We start from the raw sequence: 19317 nt of genomic DNA on the forward strand, positions 1-19317 counted from the left end.
GATAAAAGTCAGACTTTCCATTTAAATGAATTGATTATTATGTTTTGTGCCGCTTACAAAAATTACAGTACCTTGCTCACCCATGCAGGTGTTTTCACTTAATATGACCGATTGGATGTTTAGTATAGTGGAAATACACTATACACCTGCACATGAACTAATAAAAATGAAAAATGTATTATTCTCCCAGCCTAACAGGTGCAACAAAACTATTGGAATCTTTATACACCTCCAGAGTCCTCGGAACAGATCTAATCAGGCAGGATAAGCAAAAACACCAGTGTGGGTGGACTATGGATGTGTTGGGGCCTTTACAGCAGGTACTGATAAACCACTCACTGACAGTGGGCAAATAAGAAAGCCCACAGCTCTAACTTAGACAGCTGAGCTGCTAAAGATTGTCCTATGGTCAGTCATGCTGCACTATGTGACCTGACAGCATTTCTGATGGGTATTACTTTTGATCAGAAATGTGTTGAATTATTTTAAAAAAAAAAGTATTCTCCATAACATTACCTAAAATGGAACACTGAATATTTGTTGGTAAATAGGCAGCTAATTCACCATCTGTTTGTTTATTTATTTTCTTAGGGAAGATTTTACCACTGCTGTCCTCAAGGCATGAGGACAAAACTCCAGTTTCAGAGTATTCATAATTTAGGAACCAAGTAAAAACACTGTTAAAACAATGAGTGGATATATTGTTTTCCATTAGAAATCACCTCTTTAGTAACAGTGACTTTTGTCTAAATTGTGTCCTATCGTCGGTATTTTCCGAAAGCATTTTCTATCATCCCTCTGCTATGATGTTCCACATGTTTTGTGTTTAGTCTTCTATCCACTTTTTGTCTCCGTTTTGTGTGGCTGGTTTTATTTTCTGTGTAAGTTATTATCTTGGTAAAACAGGAATCGTGAACACCGACTGTAAACACTGTATTAGGCTTTGTTTGGTAGACACTTGACACTCTCTCTCACTGTCCTCACACAGTCATATATTCTGCTGCTGCACTTGAGACATGGTCTGATAGCTGCTAAAAAACACTATCTCCTGAATATCCAGTCTGTATACACTGTTCTCTTGTAACATAATGAGAATATGTTTCCTATTTAATGTAAAGAGTATACATTTTTACTGAATATATTTATACCATGACAGCATATTTTTGTCCACCACAAATATCTGATTTTGCACTAAAGTATCTAGTTTTTATCAGCATAACATCAATGTAATATCTAGCCTACATTCAGCTAGAACAAAAGTTCCTTTATAATGAGAAGTTACAAAAATTGTCAAAAAGAAAGTTGTAGTAAACTAACGGTAATTATATTAGTCTAAAAGATTGCATCTCCATTAATGAGCCATCTACTGTAGGTATTTAACTTGGATATGTAAAATTGGGTGTCTGATCTTTAAAAAAGACTTTCATCACTTAATGCTTGATGAGGGGCACCGGGGTGTGTTAAATTGGGCTTGCACTTTAAATTTGCAAGTAGCTAGATCTCCAGGGTCAGTCTCAAGCAGTTTGCTGAGAGCAACTAAAACAGTGAGATCTGTAAAACAGCTTTTAGAAGAGCTCAAAGCGACTCCTTCATAAATCTGGAAAGGTATGTTAAAAAAAAACATATTTCACTGTATTTCACATCTCCACAGTCAAGAGTAGTCTCCAAAAGTCTGGAAGCCAAGCAATGGCAAAATGCTTGGACGATGCTAATGAGCATGTGATTGCTAATGCAAATTAGACTTTTTCCTACTGTGTGTAACTCACATTTAAAGTGTCACTGGCAAACCAGCAGGATACATATCGTTGTTTACTTATTGTTGTATAGAAGCTATGCAAAATGCGATGTGTTTGTCACCAAGTCGGGGCCTTATTTCTGGTATTAACCTTTACATAAAACTAGGACCAACTAAGCAGATATGGATATATCATGGTGTTTGCCATTTAGTCAGTGGATCAGGTTTAATACTACAGGAAGGAATAGCGCGACCGGAAGAAAGCCACAGCTAAAAAGGGCTGCAGGCATCAGGCTCTTACTGTGGTTTGTGAGTAGCAGACCTCTAACACATCAAGGTAAACAACTTTACCTTACTGAACAGTGCAGTGCAGTGGGAAAACACTTGTACCGTGCCCACGCTGATCGACTGCTGGTGGCCCTATACGGACTATATATTTATCTTGACCGAACAAATGAAAAATTACAATTAATGGATTTCAAAAAGTATTCAATAACCAGATAATGGGTGTTTGTGCTAAATGAAAAAAAAAAGAATCAAAACATCAAATGGCATTTTTTTTTCTTCCCCTAGAAAGCAAGAAATGACTGTATGTGCTATTTAAAAAATGTTTGTATATTTGTGACACACCAGAGCCACTGGAAAATAAAGCGATTAAACTTGATGGCATATAGATCTATGGGAACTGCACAAGTAAGAACATCAACAAGTCCTCAGAATTCAATTACAAAATGCATCACTTGCAACTTCTTAATATCTCATGGGGCAACTAGGGGTCATTTCCTACTTGAGTGTGTTTATATGTTGCATGTAAACATACCGTATTATGTCATTCATTGAATATATGGATGCTGTAATTTTTTTTTTGACACTCTTGGAAAATATGCAACAACTTTAAAGTGTGTAGAATGATTAAATTACTTCTGTTTTAATGGAAAGTCAATTTGTTCTAACGACATGTTTAAATTTAGCTTTTTTTAAATCTAGTCATGTAGGATTCAGCAGCCTATTTGACTGAGGAGATATGGCCAGATATTTAACAAGCATAGTGGTCGGAGAGCTGAGAGTAACCTGGTTCGGCCTCTACTCTACGAATCGCCCCTGCATCTCAAAATTGTTCATATTCATTTGAACTGAAACAAAATGTCAAATGTGATTATCAGGGTGGACTGAGGAGGCTTTAGAGGAGACTGGAACTGGAGCGGCTGGAGTGTGAGAGTGCAGCTGAACACCGAGCAGCTTAACTTAACTTATGTCTCCCATTTTCTGTAAGAAAAGACCGCGTCAGGTGGAAGACGATGGCTCTGTTTCTCTCTCTGCTTCTTTAGGCGATATGTCTCAGTGTCACTCCTGTCAGACGTTTCAAAGGAAGAATCTGCTGATTAAGAAAATGTTTCTTAGCACCTTAGTTCCCAGCTGGGATCAGTGGATTTCATCTTCTTGAAACAGATTTTTTCAGCCCTAGAAAATGTCAACGTTGTCATTGAAATTCATCCTATATGCCACACATGCTTATGAAGGGACAGTGGTGTAGTGAAGCACTCCATACCCCCGTTTTATGTTGCGGTAGAGCCTGAGATGCTTGCACAGGAAGGTTCCCAAGAGTGTCCTTCATCTGAATGAAAGCCTGCTTCAGCAGTTCTGAACCACTGACTCTGTATTTAGGAGGATACTGAACAGGCCCGCAAACACAATCATTCTCATGAAATATGATCATTCAAGTAAAAGTTGTTAAGTTCACCTTGTTAAACTACTTACAGTAGCATCATGTGGACTGTAGGTTTCTTGGTGTGTTGCCTTTATGCATTTTCTCATTATCGTTCACCGTGAAATTGTCAGGAGGAGAAGCGGGGAAGATGTCATGATACTGTGAATACATTACATTCTGTGTGTGAGCTTGTTTGTATCCTTGGGGAATAACATTAGCTGCATTACCATTAGTGGCCTGCGCTGCCATATACAGTAGGCTAATATATAGAAGCCTTCTCTTATACTCTGTCTGCCTTTGCATGTTTAAGTAGATGTTTTAGAATGTTAACAAGTTATTGGGAGTAAAAATAAATGTAAAAGTAAAAGCTGGATTGCTATTGAAGCCAGTTCTGAGAGGTAAAATATGATATATATAGTACGTATGTATGTATGTTTGTATACAGATACATAATGTTTTAAGGGTTACACTATAAAAGTAATAATAATACGTATGGAAAAATATAAAGGAATCATATAATAAATTAAAGCTAATTTTTCGTCCTTTCAGTTTATCCCGTGAGTTCAGAGTCACTACAGCAGATCATTGTCTGCATGTAAATTTGCCCTTCCTGACGCAACCCCTTCCCAATTTCTACCGGGCTTAGACAGGCACTGCACAGCTGGGGAGGGGAATGGGCTGTTAGGGGTTCAGTGTCTTGCCCGGAGACGTACTGTATAGCTGTGACACATAGCCGAGACTGGAGATTGAACCACTGACCCTGTGGTCCGTGGATGACTGTATGTTTTCATCTTGAACAATACTGCTTTATAATATATATTAATTTAAACTACAATACGCATCCTTTAGCTACAGCCACAGAACCTTTGAAAATCAAGCTAGCTTTTGCATCATATTCGAATCAATATATTCATTGCATCTCATCGTGTACATACAAGTTTGGCCTTCTCTGATTGGTTAGAAGGGCGAGTCTCACTCAAAAAACGTGTAGAAGTAAATATCTCACGCTACTGCCAGAGCTTTTCTGTTGCCGTGTCACAGGAAGCAATGACAGCACCTCTCCACAATAAGGTTTGGGACCGATTTAGAAGGTTTGAATCTTTGGGAGGTTTATTATATTATTATCTACTAAAAATACTCAAAATAAATGAATACTGTAGCATGTGGGGGGTTGGATAGTGCCACCTGCAGTTTACCTGATTTTTATGCCATCACTTTTATGACAAAGTGCCCACCAGCTCTCAGTGTGACCTCATATGAACTAACGATGTGTGGGAAAGTGATGAGGTGTTGCCAGCCAAGTGCTTGATTTTACCTTAAGTATTAGAACATCTAGTTAATCTAGTGTTGCCTTGCTGTGAGTCCGTACCAGTTAGCTCTCCAGGAAGAGACACAGACCAAAAGGCTGCCACAATGAGCACGTTTTAGTTAGGGAATAACTTCTTCGCAGGGAATAGCATCGGCCAGACTGCCTGCCTGAGCAGAGGTCCCTTGCTGTGCCAGCATATTGTAGCACCACTCTACATTTGTTAAGTAACCCAGTCATATCATTAGCTTGTGATAAAGTCTCTGTCGATAGTGTAGCTGCTTTCTAAATTTGATTCAAAGTGGCAGTGTTCAGTCTCCTGTGTTTGATAAAAATGGTAAAGTTTCTTGTCAAGAATTGGGGTGAGGTAGTTGAAAACTCATGCTGATGACAGTTCATAGAAAACTTTTTGCCTTAGGCTTGGCATATGTACATTGACAAATCTGAATGATCAGTCAAAAGCCCTTGTATATAAAGTGAATAGTTAAAAATGTCCTTTACACAAATATGGAAATGGTGTTATATTAAATGATTTATTATATCATATTGTAAACTCGATTGTGGCATACTATGCTCAGAGAAACCCTATATTTATTTATGGTTATTTCTATACCTGCTGTATTTTTTTTAGTCCACTGCAAACACATGAAATACACACTTTCTCTTTTCACTTCACGTGTCAAAGCTTTTCATTAATAGAAATTTAAATTAATATCATGTTGTTTTGTTTACTGCTTGGCTGTTATTTATATCTTTATTTTTGTAGGTTCATTGAATATTATTTACATTACCACTGCATGTTACAGCATTGGCTTTTCACCTGAGTGGTCTGCTGCAAGTGTCTGATGTTATCTTGTGTTATTACCTGGATACATCCAAGCTGTGTCTTGAAACTCCACCCTCAAATCTAAAAAATCTTTATGTACCGTAACTCTTAAGTTTAATGATCTCAGTCTGCACCTAACGAGACTCTAGAGGTTCTGCCACTCATCTTTTTTGCTTGAGTGTGCTGCTGATGTATTTCCCTCGATTTAGCATAGTGCTCAGGAAGGGTACAAGCAAAGTATGTGGTAGAATGTTTGTTGATGGAGGTTCAAGCCAGCAGACCATTTACCCAGTTACCAGTTACCCATGTCTCAAGCAGGTTGTTACATGTGTTGTGGTGGTAAATGAGTCTTGGGATTAGATGGAAGGCCAGGTACACCACTGACTGCAGTAATGTGGGTGTCAAATACAAAGAAGGTTATTTAAACAGACACTTGACACATGAAGTTAATCACCTCATCTGAAATATGGTTTTACTGACAATAAGGGGCCCGGGGGGTTTGTGAGGACTTCAGAAATCTGCTCCTCTTAGACAACAAGATTTCTTTAGTTAGTTCAGGCATTTGGCAAACATGTCCCCATGGGTGCCTCCTTTAGAAGGTATTTAAAGGACAGTAACCTGGCCACAGGGTAGACGGAGGCCACACTGAAGGGACCATCAGTCTGCAGGGACTCCCAGCAGAGGGGGAATCACTTTGAGATCTCCTATTGCGAGCAAACACCTATTTTGAGGACACCTGCCTGTCAAAGCATTTTATTTTGTCTATTAAGTCTTGACATCCCATTGGCACAGATTGTAAAAATCACACTTCTTCAGTTCTGCCTACGTGGCCTGTGAGGTGCTTCTCCTTGAAATAGCTGGGGATTATAATTAATTTAAAAGAACATATTGCTAGAAAGCCAAAAGGACATTTTCCTTTTACTTTAAATATATGTGTTGTTGCTCATGACTATAAAAGTTGTATTGAATTCGTGTAATAATAAAAAGGCTAAACAACGTACCCTTTGGTCAAATGACTCTAGTGAATGAATCTCATCACAGGCATAAGGCTACAGTTTCTTCAGGCTTGTGTCTGAGAAAAAAACTCACCTCACTTTAAACCAATTTTTAAGGACTTGCTCCTTAATACCTCACACAAGTCTAAACTGTAAATAGTAGTCCCTATTAAAAATATAATTTAAACTTTGTTTCTTGTGGATTTAAAGCTTCTACACTTAATTAACCTCTGTGAACTACCGGCAGTTTGTTATAAAACAAGCATGTTACAGAGTAACTTAAACAAACTTAAATAATGGATTTTCTTTGAGTTTAATCACATTTCGTTCATTGAGGCGTGATGCAGCCGAGCTTCTTAGACCAAGTGAAAATCAACAGATCAACTGAAAATCTTAACCTAAGGTTCAAGATTATTTTCTCAGTGTATGCAGGTAATTCCTGATATTTTAAGTTTTTTTTTATTTATTTTTAACCATCCAGTGGGGCTAACGCAGAGAGACAAACTGAAGCTAGGTCCTTGTTGCTCTCCACTCCACCACTGTGCTGCCCTTTGCATTGCACATTAAGAATGACTGCGGACCATGGTTTGCTTTGATGTAATGTTCAGTCTTTTAGTTCTAATTGTTTTGTGCTTGGAACAAAGCAAATTTAATATTTAGTTTGCTCCGGCGTCAAATGGCTCAAAGTCCTAGTATAACCATCTGATTTGTGGAAATTGGCATTTGTACTAAGCAAATTTAGTTGGGCCGATCCAGGGAACTGGAATCTCACAGAAAATGTGACTTCAGAACAAAACGAACATGGAGGCACCCCATCGTGGTTAACTAGTGTGTCAGCTGGTAGCTCTTGTCTGTGTAGTTTTGTATTGTACTGATAAACAAGAGCGGAGGAAAAAAAAACCCAATGAAGTCATGGCTGCGAAAACGGAACCAGCATGGTTTACTATATATATTTAGCAGGTCGTGCTGGAGGCAGTTTGGAAATCAAGTTTCATTCCTTTTCATCATCTTTTTGGAGATGCTTCCTGGTCGCTCGCTCTCATTGTCTGTTAGAGGTTTCTCTCACTACTCCACTACAGGTTTTAAGTGCAGAAGGTCTGGGGCAAGAGCTGAGCTGGACGAAAGCATTTAGATCAGAACCCTCTCCACATTACAGGGTCCGACCAGTTTTAAGCCTGAAACTGATTAATATATTACCAGCAAATTACTTTGGGTTGCTGTAGTTTCACAGTGAGAGTTCTACATATACATCAGTTTTAATGGCCAAAACTTGACAGCTCTGAAATCATGTCTGCCAAATACAGTACCCCCCCTTTTCAGGGTATTTTACTAAATAATGTTACCAGCACTTATGTTCAATTGTCTTGGCTTCACAGTGTAATTTTATATATGGCACATTAATGCTGCTAGTGTGATGGGGGATACATCTCTACATATGTCAAAATGTTAACAAGTTTTTTGCTGTGAGATTTCAGTGCTCAACCCAATTGTTGTCAATGTTAAGCCAAGGCAGTAAAGCATAGGACAGTACGAGACCAACAAAGTGTCTCAGAGTGTTGCTGTGAGGGAGCTCCTTGTTTATCAGCTAGTGCACACACACTTTTCCACTTTGAACTTTGATTTTTCACGATTTCAAGCTTTGCTTGTTAGATCTGAAAGACATTTTTTAAAATATGTCTTTAAAACTTCACAGTGAAATGCAGTAATCATTCTGTTTGCAGGGTTTGCAACATTACTAATTGCTGGTTGGGAAGATGATGATTTTTTTGTTTTATATGTGGAGACGATAGGGGCAAAGGGATGAGTTATTTGACTTCTTATTCACTGATGCTAGTATTTCATGTTTGCTCCTGTGCAGAGCTCTACCCCTCAAATTGGCACACTTCTTCCCTTCACTACTGTACATATTGTAGTCACGCATTGATGCGTGCACACGCCTTCACTTCTCATCTCTCCTTTGTCTCCCACTCACATGGTCTCTTCTCATGTGGTTGCTGTTGTGCATATCTATTGCCGCTCCTCCACAGTGTCCTTCTGAATTCCTTATTCCTGTCATTGCTATCATCCCACCATCCTTCCACGTTTCCTTCCACTTTTTCACCTTTCACTCCCGTCCTTTTCCTCTCCCTCTTCACCATGCCAGCTTACCTGCCTCTTGTTTATGCCTCCTTTCTTCCCCCCCCCATTCTTCACATTCTCCTCCTGATACCTGCATTTTTACTCTGCAATCCCCCTACTCCTCTGCCTCCCGTCCTCCTCCCACCACCTGTCTTTGTTCTTCCCCTGTCAGCCGGCACTTATGTTGGAGGCTCTGAAGACTCAGTGTTGGGAGCTGCAATAGATGCACAGAACGAAAGATGCTGGTTGTGCTTGTTTAGCTAGGTTGTTGTGTGTTGTGACCTGGTAAGGCGCGGATGCTTTTTTTTTATGTACAAAGTGCTCTGACAGTGCACGTGCCAGTTGCTTTGAGTGTGTGTGTGTGTATGTGTGTGCATGCACTGGTGCACTGATCGCAGGCAGGTAGGGAGACAACAGGTCCTGGCTGCAGTCCCAAAGCTTAGCATTTGGAACTCAGATAAAAAGAGCTGCTGAGGGTAGGCAGAACCACAGCAGCCCCTGCAGGAGGTTTGTGGAAACTATACTTATAGTGGGTGGAAAGGGATAAGAAAGAAGATGAAATAAGAATAGAAATTAGCTAATATGCACACAAGATGCCGAATATGAAATTAAATGTATTATTAAATGCAGTTAGATTTCCCGATAATAGCTCACTCAAGTCATACAAAACAAAGAAATACAACCACACACACACACGCGCGCGTGCGACCACCGACACCTCTGCTGTCGTTGTGTTCTTTGTCGAGACGCCATGCAGCTGTCCAGGTTTTGTCACAGCAGAGGTGTGAGGCAATGTCTGTGACTTCTGCGAATCCTTCGCCAGCGGGCACATAAGGCCGTGCCATATGGCTCTGACCAATGGCTCTCACTTCCCTGACTGCAGAGAGCTGTGGAAGATCACTTTTTCTCACCTTCTGTCTCGTTCAGCCCTTCTCATTAACATACTCACTTAATTTTTGTCCTTCTAAAATTCCCTTAACCACACATCTTAGATTTTTTTTTTTTGCCATCTTTGTCTCTTTTCATTTACTATTGGCTGACAGTCATCTGGGCTGCAACAGCTGACAAAGCCTATATTTACCAACTGCCAACATCACATGCTGCTAGTTATTAGGAACTTCATGAATCAAAGCTGCAGCACTCTGACAAGGGCTATAACAACAACACCTTTGTCTCTATTGTGGTCATGTGAGTTTGAAATCTCTTCACTGTCACATCAACAGAAATCCCTGATGAATAAATAGAGAGACGCAGATTTTCTTAGTTTATCTTTGCCTTTGCCAGTAACCAAGTCTTTCACTTGTATTCTTGCTCAGCTGAAACACAAAAGCAATGCACCCAGCTTGCTTTCAAACCTAAAGACACGGGATCCTCCCCTATGCCCACGTACTGTATGAGTATTTCTGGGTGAGACTGTAATTTGCACACAGCTGCAGCCTCTATCTTGCACCTCCTCCTTGGTGAGATGGAGGTTCTAAATCCTCCATCCTCTCATCACTCCTCTCCTGGATAAAAGCCAGACACTGGAGGGAGATCAAGAGATGAGGTGGAGGGGTTTTCACAGAAAAGAAGGCGCTCTTAAAAGACACCCGGAGGGTTCTGCTAGGCAACTTTCCCTTCTGTTGCATCATGCCTGGCGTAAAGCGAAAGTCCCCGGGTTAAGAAGAGCCCTGGCCAGATGGGAGAGAGTTTGAAAGTGGTTTGGGGAGTGAGAGAGGGGGCAAAGTGAAAGGATAGAGGATGGCAAAAAAAAAGGAAGCATGGACCCTGCAGTAAGCTATTCCAAGCACCTTTGTGGCGTTGCCATTTCTTCATTCTCTCCCGCGCTCGTTTGAAGGGATTTTCTATTCCTCTCCCTTTCTCTTTGTTTGTCCTCATTTCTTCTCTTTCATTTTTCTTTTTTTTTTTATTTTATGATGCTCTTTTTTGCTGTATGCCTCAGTTTCTTCAGGCACTGTGTTTTTTAATCATGCCTGCCAAGTTTGTTGAGCCAGGGCTTCTCTCTCTCTCTCTCTCTCACAGACCGTCTGCATGTATTTTGCTTTACTTTCATTACCCTTCAGTCTCCTCCTGTCATACTTCCATCTATTTTCACTGACTTCTCTCCCCCCCCCACCTTAGCCCAATTTCACTCCGTTTTTCCCTCTCGTTTTTCTCTGCGGCCTCTTTCCTTCCTGCATCTTAGTCCCTTTGATCAAGAGCCAGTGTGCAGTTTCTATTTCCCTCCTATACTCCACCTCCTCCTTTTACCCTCTTTTGTGTGTGTTCTGCCATCTTTTTCCCTTCAGCCAGTTAAAAACTGTGTTCACACTTGATTGTTATGATGCTCCCGGGCTGCTGAATTGATGGCGGGGTTATTTTTGTGCTTCTCCTCGTGGCCATGAGACCTTATGTGTTCATATCAGACAACATAAGCCGACTGCATGTGACAAGCAGTCTGTGCATTCACACTGGTGCATGTAGTATGTAGTTTCTACATTCAAACAACAAAAGTTCATTTTTCGGTGCTTGAACTATAGGGACAGACTTTCACTCTGTTTTTTTTTAAAGCCTTTTACACAAATTTTAATGTGTCATTGTTTTTGTCTCTTACACACCGTTTGAAAGAATCTTTGAACTGATCTTTCAGTTTGTGTCTTTCTCAGCTTAAAACACATTTTTAAAAAAAATAGTAAGTATAAGTATGAGGAGACTGGATTTAACAGCATCTTGTGGTGAAAATTGATGTAATTGAATTCAGCACTGAAGTAGGTAAAAACTACTCATTTTGAAGACCATGATAAGAAACTATATAATGCAATAATGTCTGCAGCAAGTGAAGGGGTTGGGTTTTTTGAATCTGTTCTGGTAGCTGATGTTAGGTGATGCAGCAGGACAATGGCCCTAAACATGTAAGGTCATCGTCACCCTAGGCATAGTTTTAACGTCTCCTGAGGGAAAGCTCTTTGTTTACCCAACCACCAGCTCTTACCTGATCCCTGGAAGACATAGTGACTCACGACATGGTCACACTATGTGCCCATGCCATTTATTAATACACTATGCACTAGATGTTGCCAAAAGGTATTTTGTTTATTTGGGTTGTTTACGGCTGCTCCTACAATTGGCCTAAAGAGCATTACCTTACAGGTGGACTGTCTCCTCTGTAAGCCATGCCGTTGTGAAGGTTGCTGCCAAGATAAACTAAGCTAATCTCTGGGCGTTGCAGGCACAACCTGATGACATTCACCTAACTGCACAGACTTTGGCACCTAGAAGCTTGGTCCAGCTACTGACGATTGTTGCATTTACACAGCAACTAACAGAAAAGAAAACCCCATCTAAACTCCACAGTACACTCCAGCAGCTCAGCTTGGCTACTCGCTTAATCTCTAAAACTCTTTTCAGGCAGAGATCTAGGCACAGTGCCATTAGGTTGATCCTTCTTTATGACAGCTCTGCTCATTTATTGTAAACCAAACAAAGCTGGCAGAATACCGCCCCAGTGTTCTTTTTAGACAGCAGCATCCCAGTAGATGCTAATTTACACGAAATCTAATTATTAATAGCACCGGAGAGGGACAGCTTCCCTTGTGTGAGTACTTGATTGACAGCTCAAGCAATTACTCGTGAATTCTATTGTTTTATTGGTTTTGCGGTGCTGTTTGCTGCAGCCTTTTAAACCCGTTTAAACCATCAGGTGAAGGCAAAATGTTTATTAAGCTTTATCAAACTTTTTAGCTGGTGGGTGCCACACTTGTTATGTGCATGTAAACATTCATAATTATGTCACCCTGCAGCAGTAGAGACGATGGTGTTCTGTGGGGGCACAGACAGAGAAGAGAGATTCCAGGTCAATCCAGTAGAGATTTAAAGGGAGCACAAGGGGAAACACGGAGCCATGAGCTCTTTAGTTTTGCTCATGTGGGGACTTTTCAGCAAGTCCCTGTCCTGGCAAAGTCATACATACTGCCCATTTTCAGCATTTTTAAATGAATCAGTTTATGGGCTGTAACTTTGCTAAACCTTAGATAGTCATTACTCCTTCCCAGGATGGAACTTTTCTCAACCGAACAATCAGGATTGTTATTCCTGCCATGTAGCACAGGCAAATCAATAATAAATCAAATGACTATCACCCCCCACCCCAAAGAAAATGTATTAATAATTATACTAGATGCTATTGTCCCATCAGCCATATGAAAAATTTAGAGTTGATCAATAGCCAACAAACCATGTGGGAATATGAACGAGTGATATTTTCCTCTACCTTATAGCAGCTTGCCCTTGAGCAAGTCACTTATTGTCCTACTGCTCCAGCAAAAACAGAAGTGAACAACAGTAGATGGTTTTTCCACAAGATAAATGGAAATATGAGCAAATAAAAAAGTTAACGCTAACCTTATATGTAGCAGACAAGCTTTAAAACTTGGATTCTTTTATAAAGAGATAAAAAATCAAACCTGGTTAAACTGTGGACTGTGTGGGTGTAGGTTGGTTTCTCTAGATTTATCATCAATTTCTGAAGGAAAGCCTGCTAGATCCTGTGTGTGTATATAGATTAAGATGTGCTTATTTGAGTTTTTAGTGCCAGACAATCAGTGATACAGTAGCTCTGGCTGGAGACATTATGTTTTCAGATTGTGTCAGGAATTTCATTCCATCTGGTCTGATTAAGTGATTAGATCAACTGATAACTATAGATTTAACAGAGTGGTCAGTGACCGCTGTGTCTTCTACGTATAGGGGTCTTTCCAAGTTGGAAAACACTGTAGGTTTCACCTTGGTGGATTTTTATTTTCCATTTATAGTACAGCATATGACTAGACACTAATGTTAAGTACTTATTCTATCAAGACAATTGGCTTTGAACCAAGACAGAATTCTTGAAGTTGAATAAACTCAGGTTGATCTCTGGGCAGTGTTTTGTTTGGACTCCTGTCCTCTTCTTACCAGTTTCTCCTGTTTCCTCCTCTCTTATCTGCAGTGCAACAATGATTACGCCCCAGTGTGTGGCTCCAACAATCAGAACTACCAGAACGAGTGTTTCCTGCGCAGGGATGCCTGCAAGCAACAGTCGGAAGTTCTTATTATGTCAGAAGGTGCCTGTCCTGCTGGTATGTCTATCACACACACCGAGGATCACTGACACCAACACACACCAGCAGTACACACTGAACATATACACAAGCAGACAAAGATAAAGTAGAACCAGAGGTGGAAAGTAACAAAGTACAAATACTGTTTTTAAGTGGAAATATAAAGTGTCTGTACTTGACGTACTTATACTTAAGTGTTTATTTTATTTATTTTTTTTTTTGCTTTTATTCCCCACATTCTACATGTTAACTCTATACATTTTAAAATAGGTTTGTTACTTTTGATTTAATGAATTTGAAGTGAATTATTATTATTATTATTATTATTATTATTATTATTGTTATTGTTATTGTTTAATTAATAAATTGGGGGCGACTGTAGCTCAGTTGGTAAAGGCAGTTCTCCTTGAACCCCAGGGGTCAGTGGTTCAATCCCAGTTCCCGGCCGTATGTCAAAGTGTCTCTGGACAAAATACTGAACCCCCAACAGCCCCTCCCCAGCTGTGCAGTGCCGCTCCAAGCCCGGTAAACTTTGGGGAGGGTTGCGTCAGGAAGGGCATCCCGTGTAAAAGCTGAGCCAAATCAACATGCGGACAATGGTCTGATTTGGTGACCCTGAACTCACAGGATAAGAAAAAAAAAGTAAATTAACTATAAATTGATTTATTTTGCACAGCAACAGTCGACATTCAATCATTCAGAAATACCACTTTTAGTTTTTTCAATTTCCTTGTTGCAGCCTGATATCTATGCTATGTTCAAAAACACATGACAAATCTTTATTAGTTTATGTTGCATTTCATAGTATAACATTAAGACTATGATGGTGAGATGTTGATGCACATTGTCCTCACTCAACTGATCTTTTGAGCAAAGTGATTATAGCAATATTTGTTGAGCATGTCTGTCATTACAGTTACCCAAAGAGAATTATATTAAATGTTAATAGTTTTATTAAACAGTCATGAAAAGGAGATTCAAGGCCACCATCATGCCAGACGTGATGTGATTTAATCCCATCATGATTTTACACAATGGTCAAATAATTAAATGTGAAGTGAGGTCTGAATTTGGATTCATATCATCAGCCAGCAGCATTTTAACATCGTAGTCTTTCTGTTTTGCTATAAAATGCAACATAACTAATGTCCGTTTGCTATTCATGACACATTCATAATTAGTTACTGTTTATCTTTCTCCCACAAACTCTGCATATGTATAAAATGGTTAAGGCCTATTTAAACGGCTTATGAAAGCCCCTTAAATCCGTTGGAAAAAGGTAAAAACAGAGCCTGTCCATATACAGAAGTAGGTGGTAGAAATTGTACTTTTTACTTTTACTTTAGCTACAATTTAGAGCCTGTATCTTTTCACTTTTACTTGAAGAAAGAAGTTGAATCAATAATTTTACCTACTTCAACTTAAGCAAAGAATATATTATGTGTACTCTCACCTCTAATTAGACTGAAAGTAACACTCGCTGTATATTCACACATTTGTCTGTGATCAAGCACTTGATTCAGTGCAAATGTTGAGCTCAAAATGCAAATCAATATATTCACTAGTACTCATTTCAGACTTAAATATTATAACCATACAAGCAGATGCTACCAGTGGAAATGTTTTACCAATTACCCAGTGATGCATTACTTGAAAAAAATTGCATCATGAAAGAATCACTCGAGGTGACGGACTGACGTAATTTTCAACAAGCACAACTACAATGGCGATGACAAGCATTCTCACAGAAGAGATAAAGATTTCATCATTGCCACACAATGTCCTCACAAGAAATTAAAGACAGCATTTGGCCACGAGGCTTGTTGAGCAATGCAGTGTTAAACAAGTTAATTATACACTTTATTTAAATTTGCAGTGTTAAACAGAAAGCAAGAGAAAGCCTGACAGCTGTGACCTTTCGTTATGTAAAGTTTAAATAAATGTCAAACAGCATTAAATGTAAATAATTCTGCATGTGCCAAATTGTCATAGGTAGTTACTGTAACCCTGTTGCCCAGAGGCGTGCTCAACAAAGCAGAAAATTGAATGACTGAATCACACATCATCTTGATGGCCAATTCATTTGTTTCTGGTTTATGGAGATATTTTCTTTTCCTCAAAGAGTACTTGAAATAAATCTGTAAAAGATCCAGTGAAGCTTTATAAGCATTTTAGGACTATTTTTCAGAATATTTAACCGTATACTGTTTTGAGATATGATTTGCCATATACACCGATCAGGCAACATTATGATATATACCACATAGGGTGGCCGAAACATTAGAACCACCTCTTCTTATAATGCACTCCACAGGTGCACTTTCACAGGTGCTCATAATGTTGTGCCTGGTTGGTGTATTTACAATTTTTGTAGCAAATATTATAATTAGGTATAATAGGTATACTCCTATTTACAAAAGAGTTTCATTTAATATCAGTTATGATAATGATCAGTCCTGGTCAGTGAGTCCAACACTTCACCTGACTTTTCATTGTTTATTCATATAAAAAATAGAGACTACGATCTGTGATGGAAGAGATGACTCACTTTGACTTAAGTTGTTACCTTCTAATTATAAATAACTACAATATGCAACCTTTGGAAAATCCAGCTACTGTTGCGGTAGCAGGTTGGTTGTGGCAGCGTGTTTGCTGTTAGCTATACTGCTATTGTATGACAGTGCCTGCCACGGGTACAGTATGTTGTTGTATGGCTGCATAGTTTATTGGTTTGTTGGAAAGGAAAGAACAGTTTTTATACATTATCATGGTTCCATTATGTGTCTACTCTACGATTTCTGTGTCTAAGTGTTTTTGAGTCAATAGACATTTGCATTTTGTAATTAAAGCCACATCCACCAAAATCTTTACCTTCGTCTGCATATCACAAAGTGAGTTAAAGAAAGTAAATACAATTATTACAGGGTATATAATGATGATCTATTGCTCTGTTAGTTGTGCACAAATGTGCTGCAATGAATCTCTTTTCATTTCTATGCCAGAGGCATGTACAACACAGTTGGCACGAGGCAGATAACTGACATTTTTTCGTTAATCCTGACTATTTGGATGAGCTTTGGTGCAAAATTTTCGCATTAGTTTTCTATTTGTATGAGTAGCTAGTTTCGAAAGATGAAAGCTATGATAATATTGTTGGTGTAATAAAATGAAAAATTGTCTATAAAGGCAAACCTTCTGCGGCAGGTCAAAAAATGATTCCGTTTTTATATTTTTAACTACTTTGTTGCTTGTTGTAGATTAACAACTCTTCCTATTTATTATTAATGCTCTCTATTTGATAACCTTCCATTGATGCCTATTGTTGTCATATCATCACAGCTGAGGGGAGAAAAAAAAAATCCCTTATCAAAAATAACTGGGATTAGTGTTTGCTGATAGAGTTCGGTGTTAAATCTGCTGAGTGGACATCTTCAGTTGGAAAAGGTCAGGTACTTCATTAGCTGAGTGGTGGAGAGCAGTACTGCTGCTCTGAGTATGGAGTACTAGATTCTTGGTCATAAAAGGTCTGTTAATGGTAATGTTAGTAGTAGAAATAAGATCATCATGCTTCCGTCTGAGTTTCAGTTGGATACACTTCAGAATATCTTGTGTCACATCCTGTATTACATGTTCATATTGAAGTTATGGAACTTTGAATTCTAGCAAACTGTGACATTGCTATACACATACAAAAGCAGGCAGTTGTTTCTTTTCATCCTCTCTGTTTTTTATTTCATGTGAACATGTTATTAGATTTAGCCAGCATAATGTGTCTAATCCTATGATGACAAATTGAAATGGATGAGCATATAAAACGCACTGATTCCCACAGAGGAATCAACCAATTAGTGAGTCATGTTCTGAATCATGTGCGTAAGCTGTGAATGAGTGAATCCACTGGTGAGATGTTGATGTTGGCTGTTTTGTAGGCATATGTGAATCACTGCTTAAGCCAAGACGCCTTGGCCGGCTCAAGTTGAGCAGTCGCTGACTCAGTTAGCCTCACTGACAGGCAGCCGGCAGAAGTCCATTAAAAGGCCCTTGAATGGGCACAGTTCAGCAGACGGAAGATGTGGAGGCTGAGGTGGAAATGTTATTGCAGTAACAGTGGTGGTGTGTGTGCCAGTGGGCAGAACTGTGCACAGTCACATGAAGTGTCCAGCCTCCCTCTAAATTGCCCGTTTGTGAGTTTTGTGTGAAGTCCTGTTTCAAGTCATGTGATCGTTGAAGCCAGTGTATGGGATATGCATTTGTGCATCTTTTGAAAGAGAACGCAATAGAGACTCTTTTCTTCCGCACAACAAGCAGTGCTTTTGAGGACTTAATTCAGGGTCCAAACAACAATGTATCTGTAGTGCAGCCTGCTGACAAACGACATCATCAGTGGTTCTGTTGCTCTGTTCAGTGTCTTCGTGTTACACCCCAATTTGCAGTTTATTCTGACTTAACATAGCACAGTGGTGTTAATGTTGCATGCCACATGTTAACACCCTCCTGTGTGTCATTTCAAGTTGTTAGGTAGGTAGTTCAATTTAAATGGAGAACTGTGATAAAGTGGGTGCGAGAGTGTGAAAATAGAAATTTGTTGAATAAGGAGGCTCTCAGTCAATATTCCAACCAGGCAGTGAATACTTGACACATATAAATGGTAAAAGCCTGAAAACAACTCTTCTTACAGAAACCCCACAGTGTTTAATCTAATGTTTGTGCAGCTGTGTCCAAAAGAAAATTAGAATTAGTTAATATAATTAATTAAAATACGCAATCTGAATGGATTGCATATTTTATTACTCTAACAGCAGCTGGTTTAAAATAACAGAATCGTGGTCACAAACATAACGAGGAGGCTTGTTCAAAAGTTAAAAACACAAACTTGCTGCTCCCACACAGTATCTCCTTTTCTTATATAAGTGTTACACGCAAACCGCTCATGTGAAAACGTGAAGCCACCTTTTGAAGTGCAGCAGTGGAATATGTTAAAATATCTTCAATACCAGTGATAAGAGCAACTAATAAACAGCAATGCAACCATCAGAACTGCTTCACCCAAGCTGTGCATTTCATGCAACAAAGCATTGTGTGTGTGTGTGTGTGTGTGTGTGTCTCTCTCTCTCTTTCCATTTCCATCATCCAAAATCCCATTAGCAGCAACAGTACACAGTGTAATAGATATATGTCAGCTGTCAGCTTGCTGATGCCAATGCTTGTTCCCCTTGCTCTGATAAGAGAAATCATGAAATAGACTTGTCTAGGGGGGAAAGCTTGGTGAAAGAAAATCTAGACACAGTGTTCATAACGGTATTTTGGCGCTCCACTCCTCATATTAGTGGATCAGAGTAAAAATACAGGCAATCTTGCATTGTTAGAGTTGTGAAAACAATCTCAGCCCCACATCTATTTTGTAGTTTTATCTGAAACTTTTGATCCATCAGCAGATGGTGTTTACAGAGGTGTTGGAGAATTATGCAGTACATGTTCCAATTTAGCTTTTTTATTACTGCTTTTGATTACCAATAACTGAAACTTTCAGGATAATTTTTTCTTCATTAGA

The 19317-nt window shown here is 39.2% G+C and overlaps 1 protein-coding gene across 2 annotated transcripts in view; it reads left to right on the forward strand.

Moving 5' to 3' along the window:
- The window catches only part of tmeff2a (transmembrane protein with EGF-like and two follistatin-like domains 2a), a 104281-nt gene that overhangs the window by 25185 nt on the left and 59779 nt on the right, over nucleotides 1-19317 (forward strand). For both annotated transcript variants that reach the window (XM_067516737.1, XM_067516735.1), the window contains exon 3: nucleotides 13655-13784. In XM_067516737.1, coding sequence (XP_067372838.1) covers nucleotides 13655-13784 — 130 coding nt within the window. The remainder of the gene's footprint in view (nucleotides 1-13654; nucleotides 13785-19317) is intronic.

This window comes from Channa argus, chromosome 9 (genome assembly GCF_033026475.1).
Source record: "Channa argus isolate prfri chromosome 9, Channa argus male v1.0, whole genome shotgun sequence".
NCBI lineage: Eukaryota > Metazoa > Chordata > Actinopteri > Anabantiformes > Channidae > Channa > Channa argus.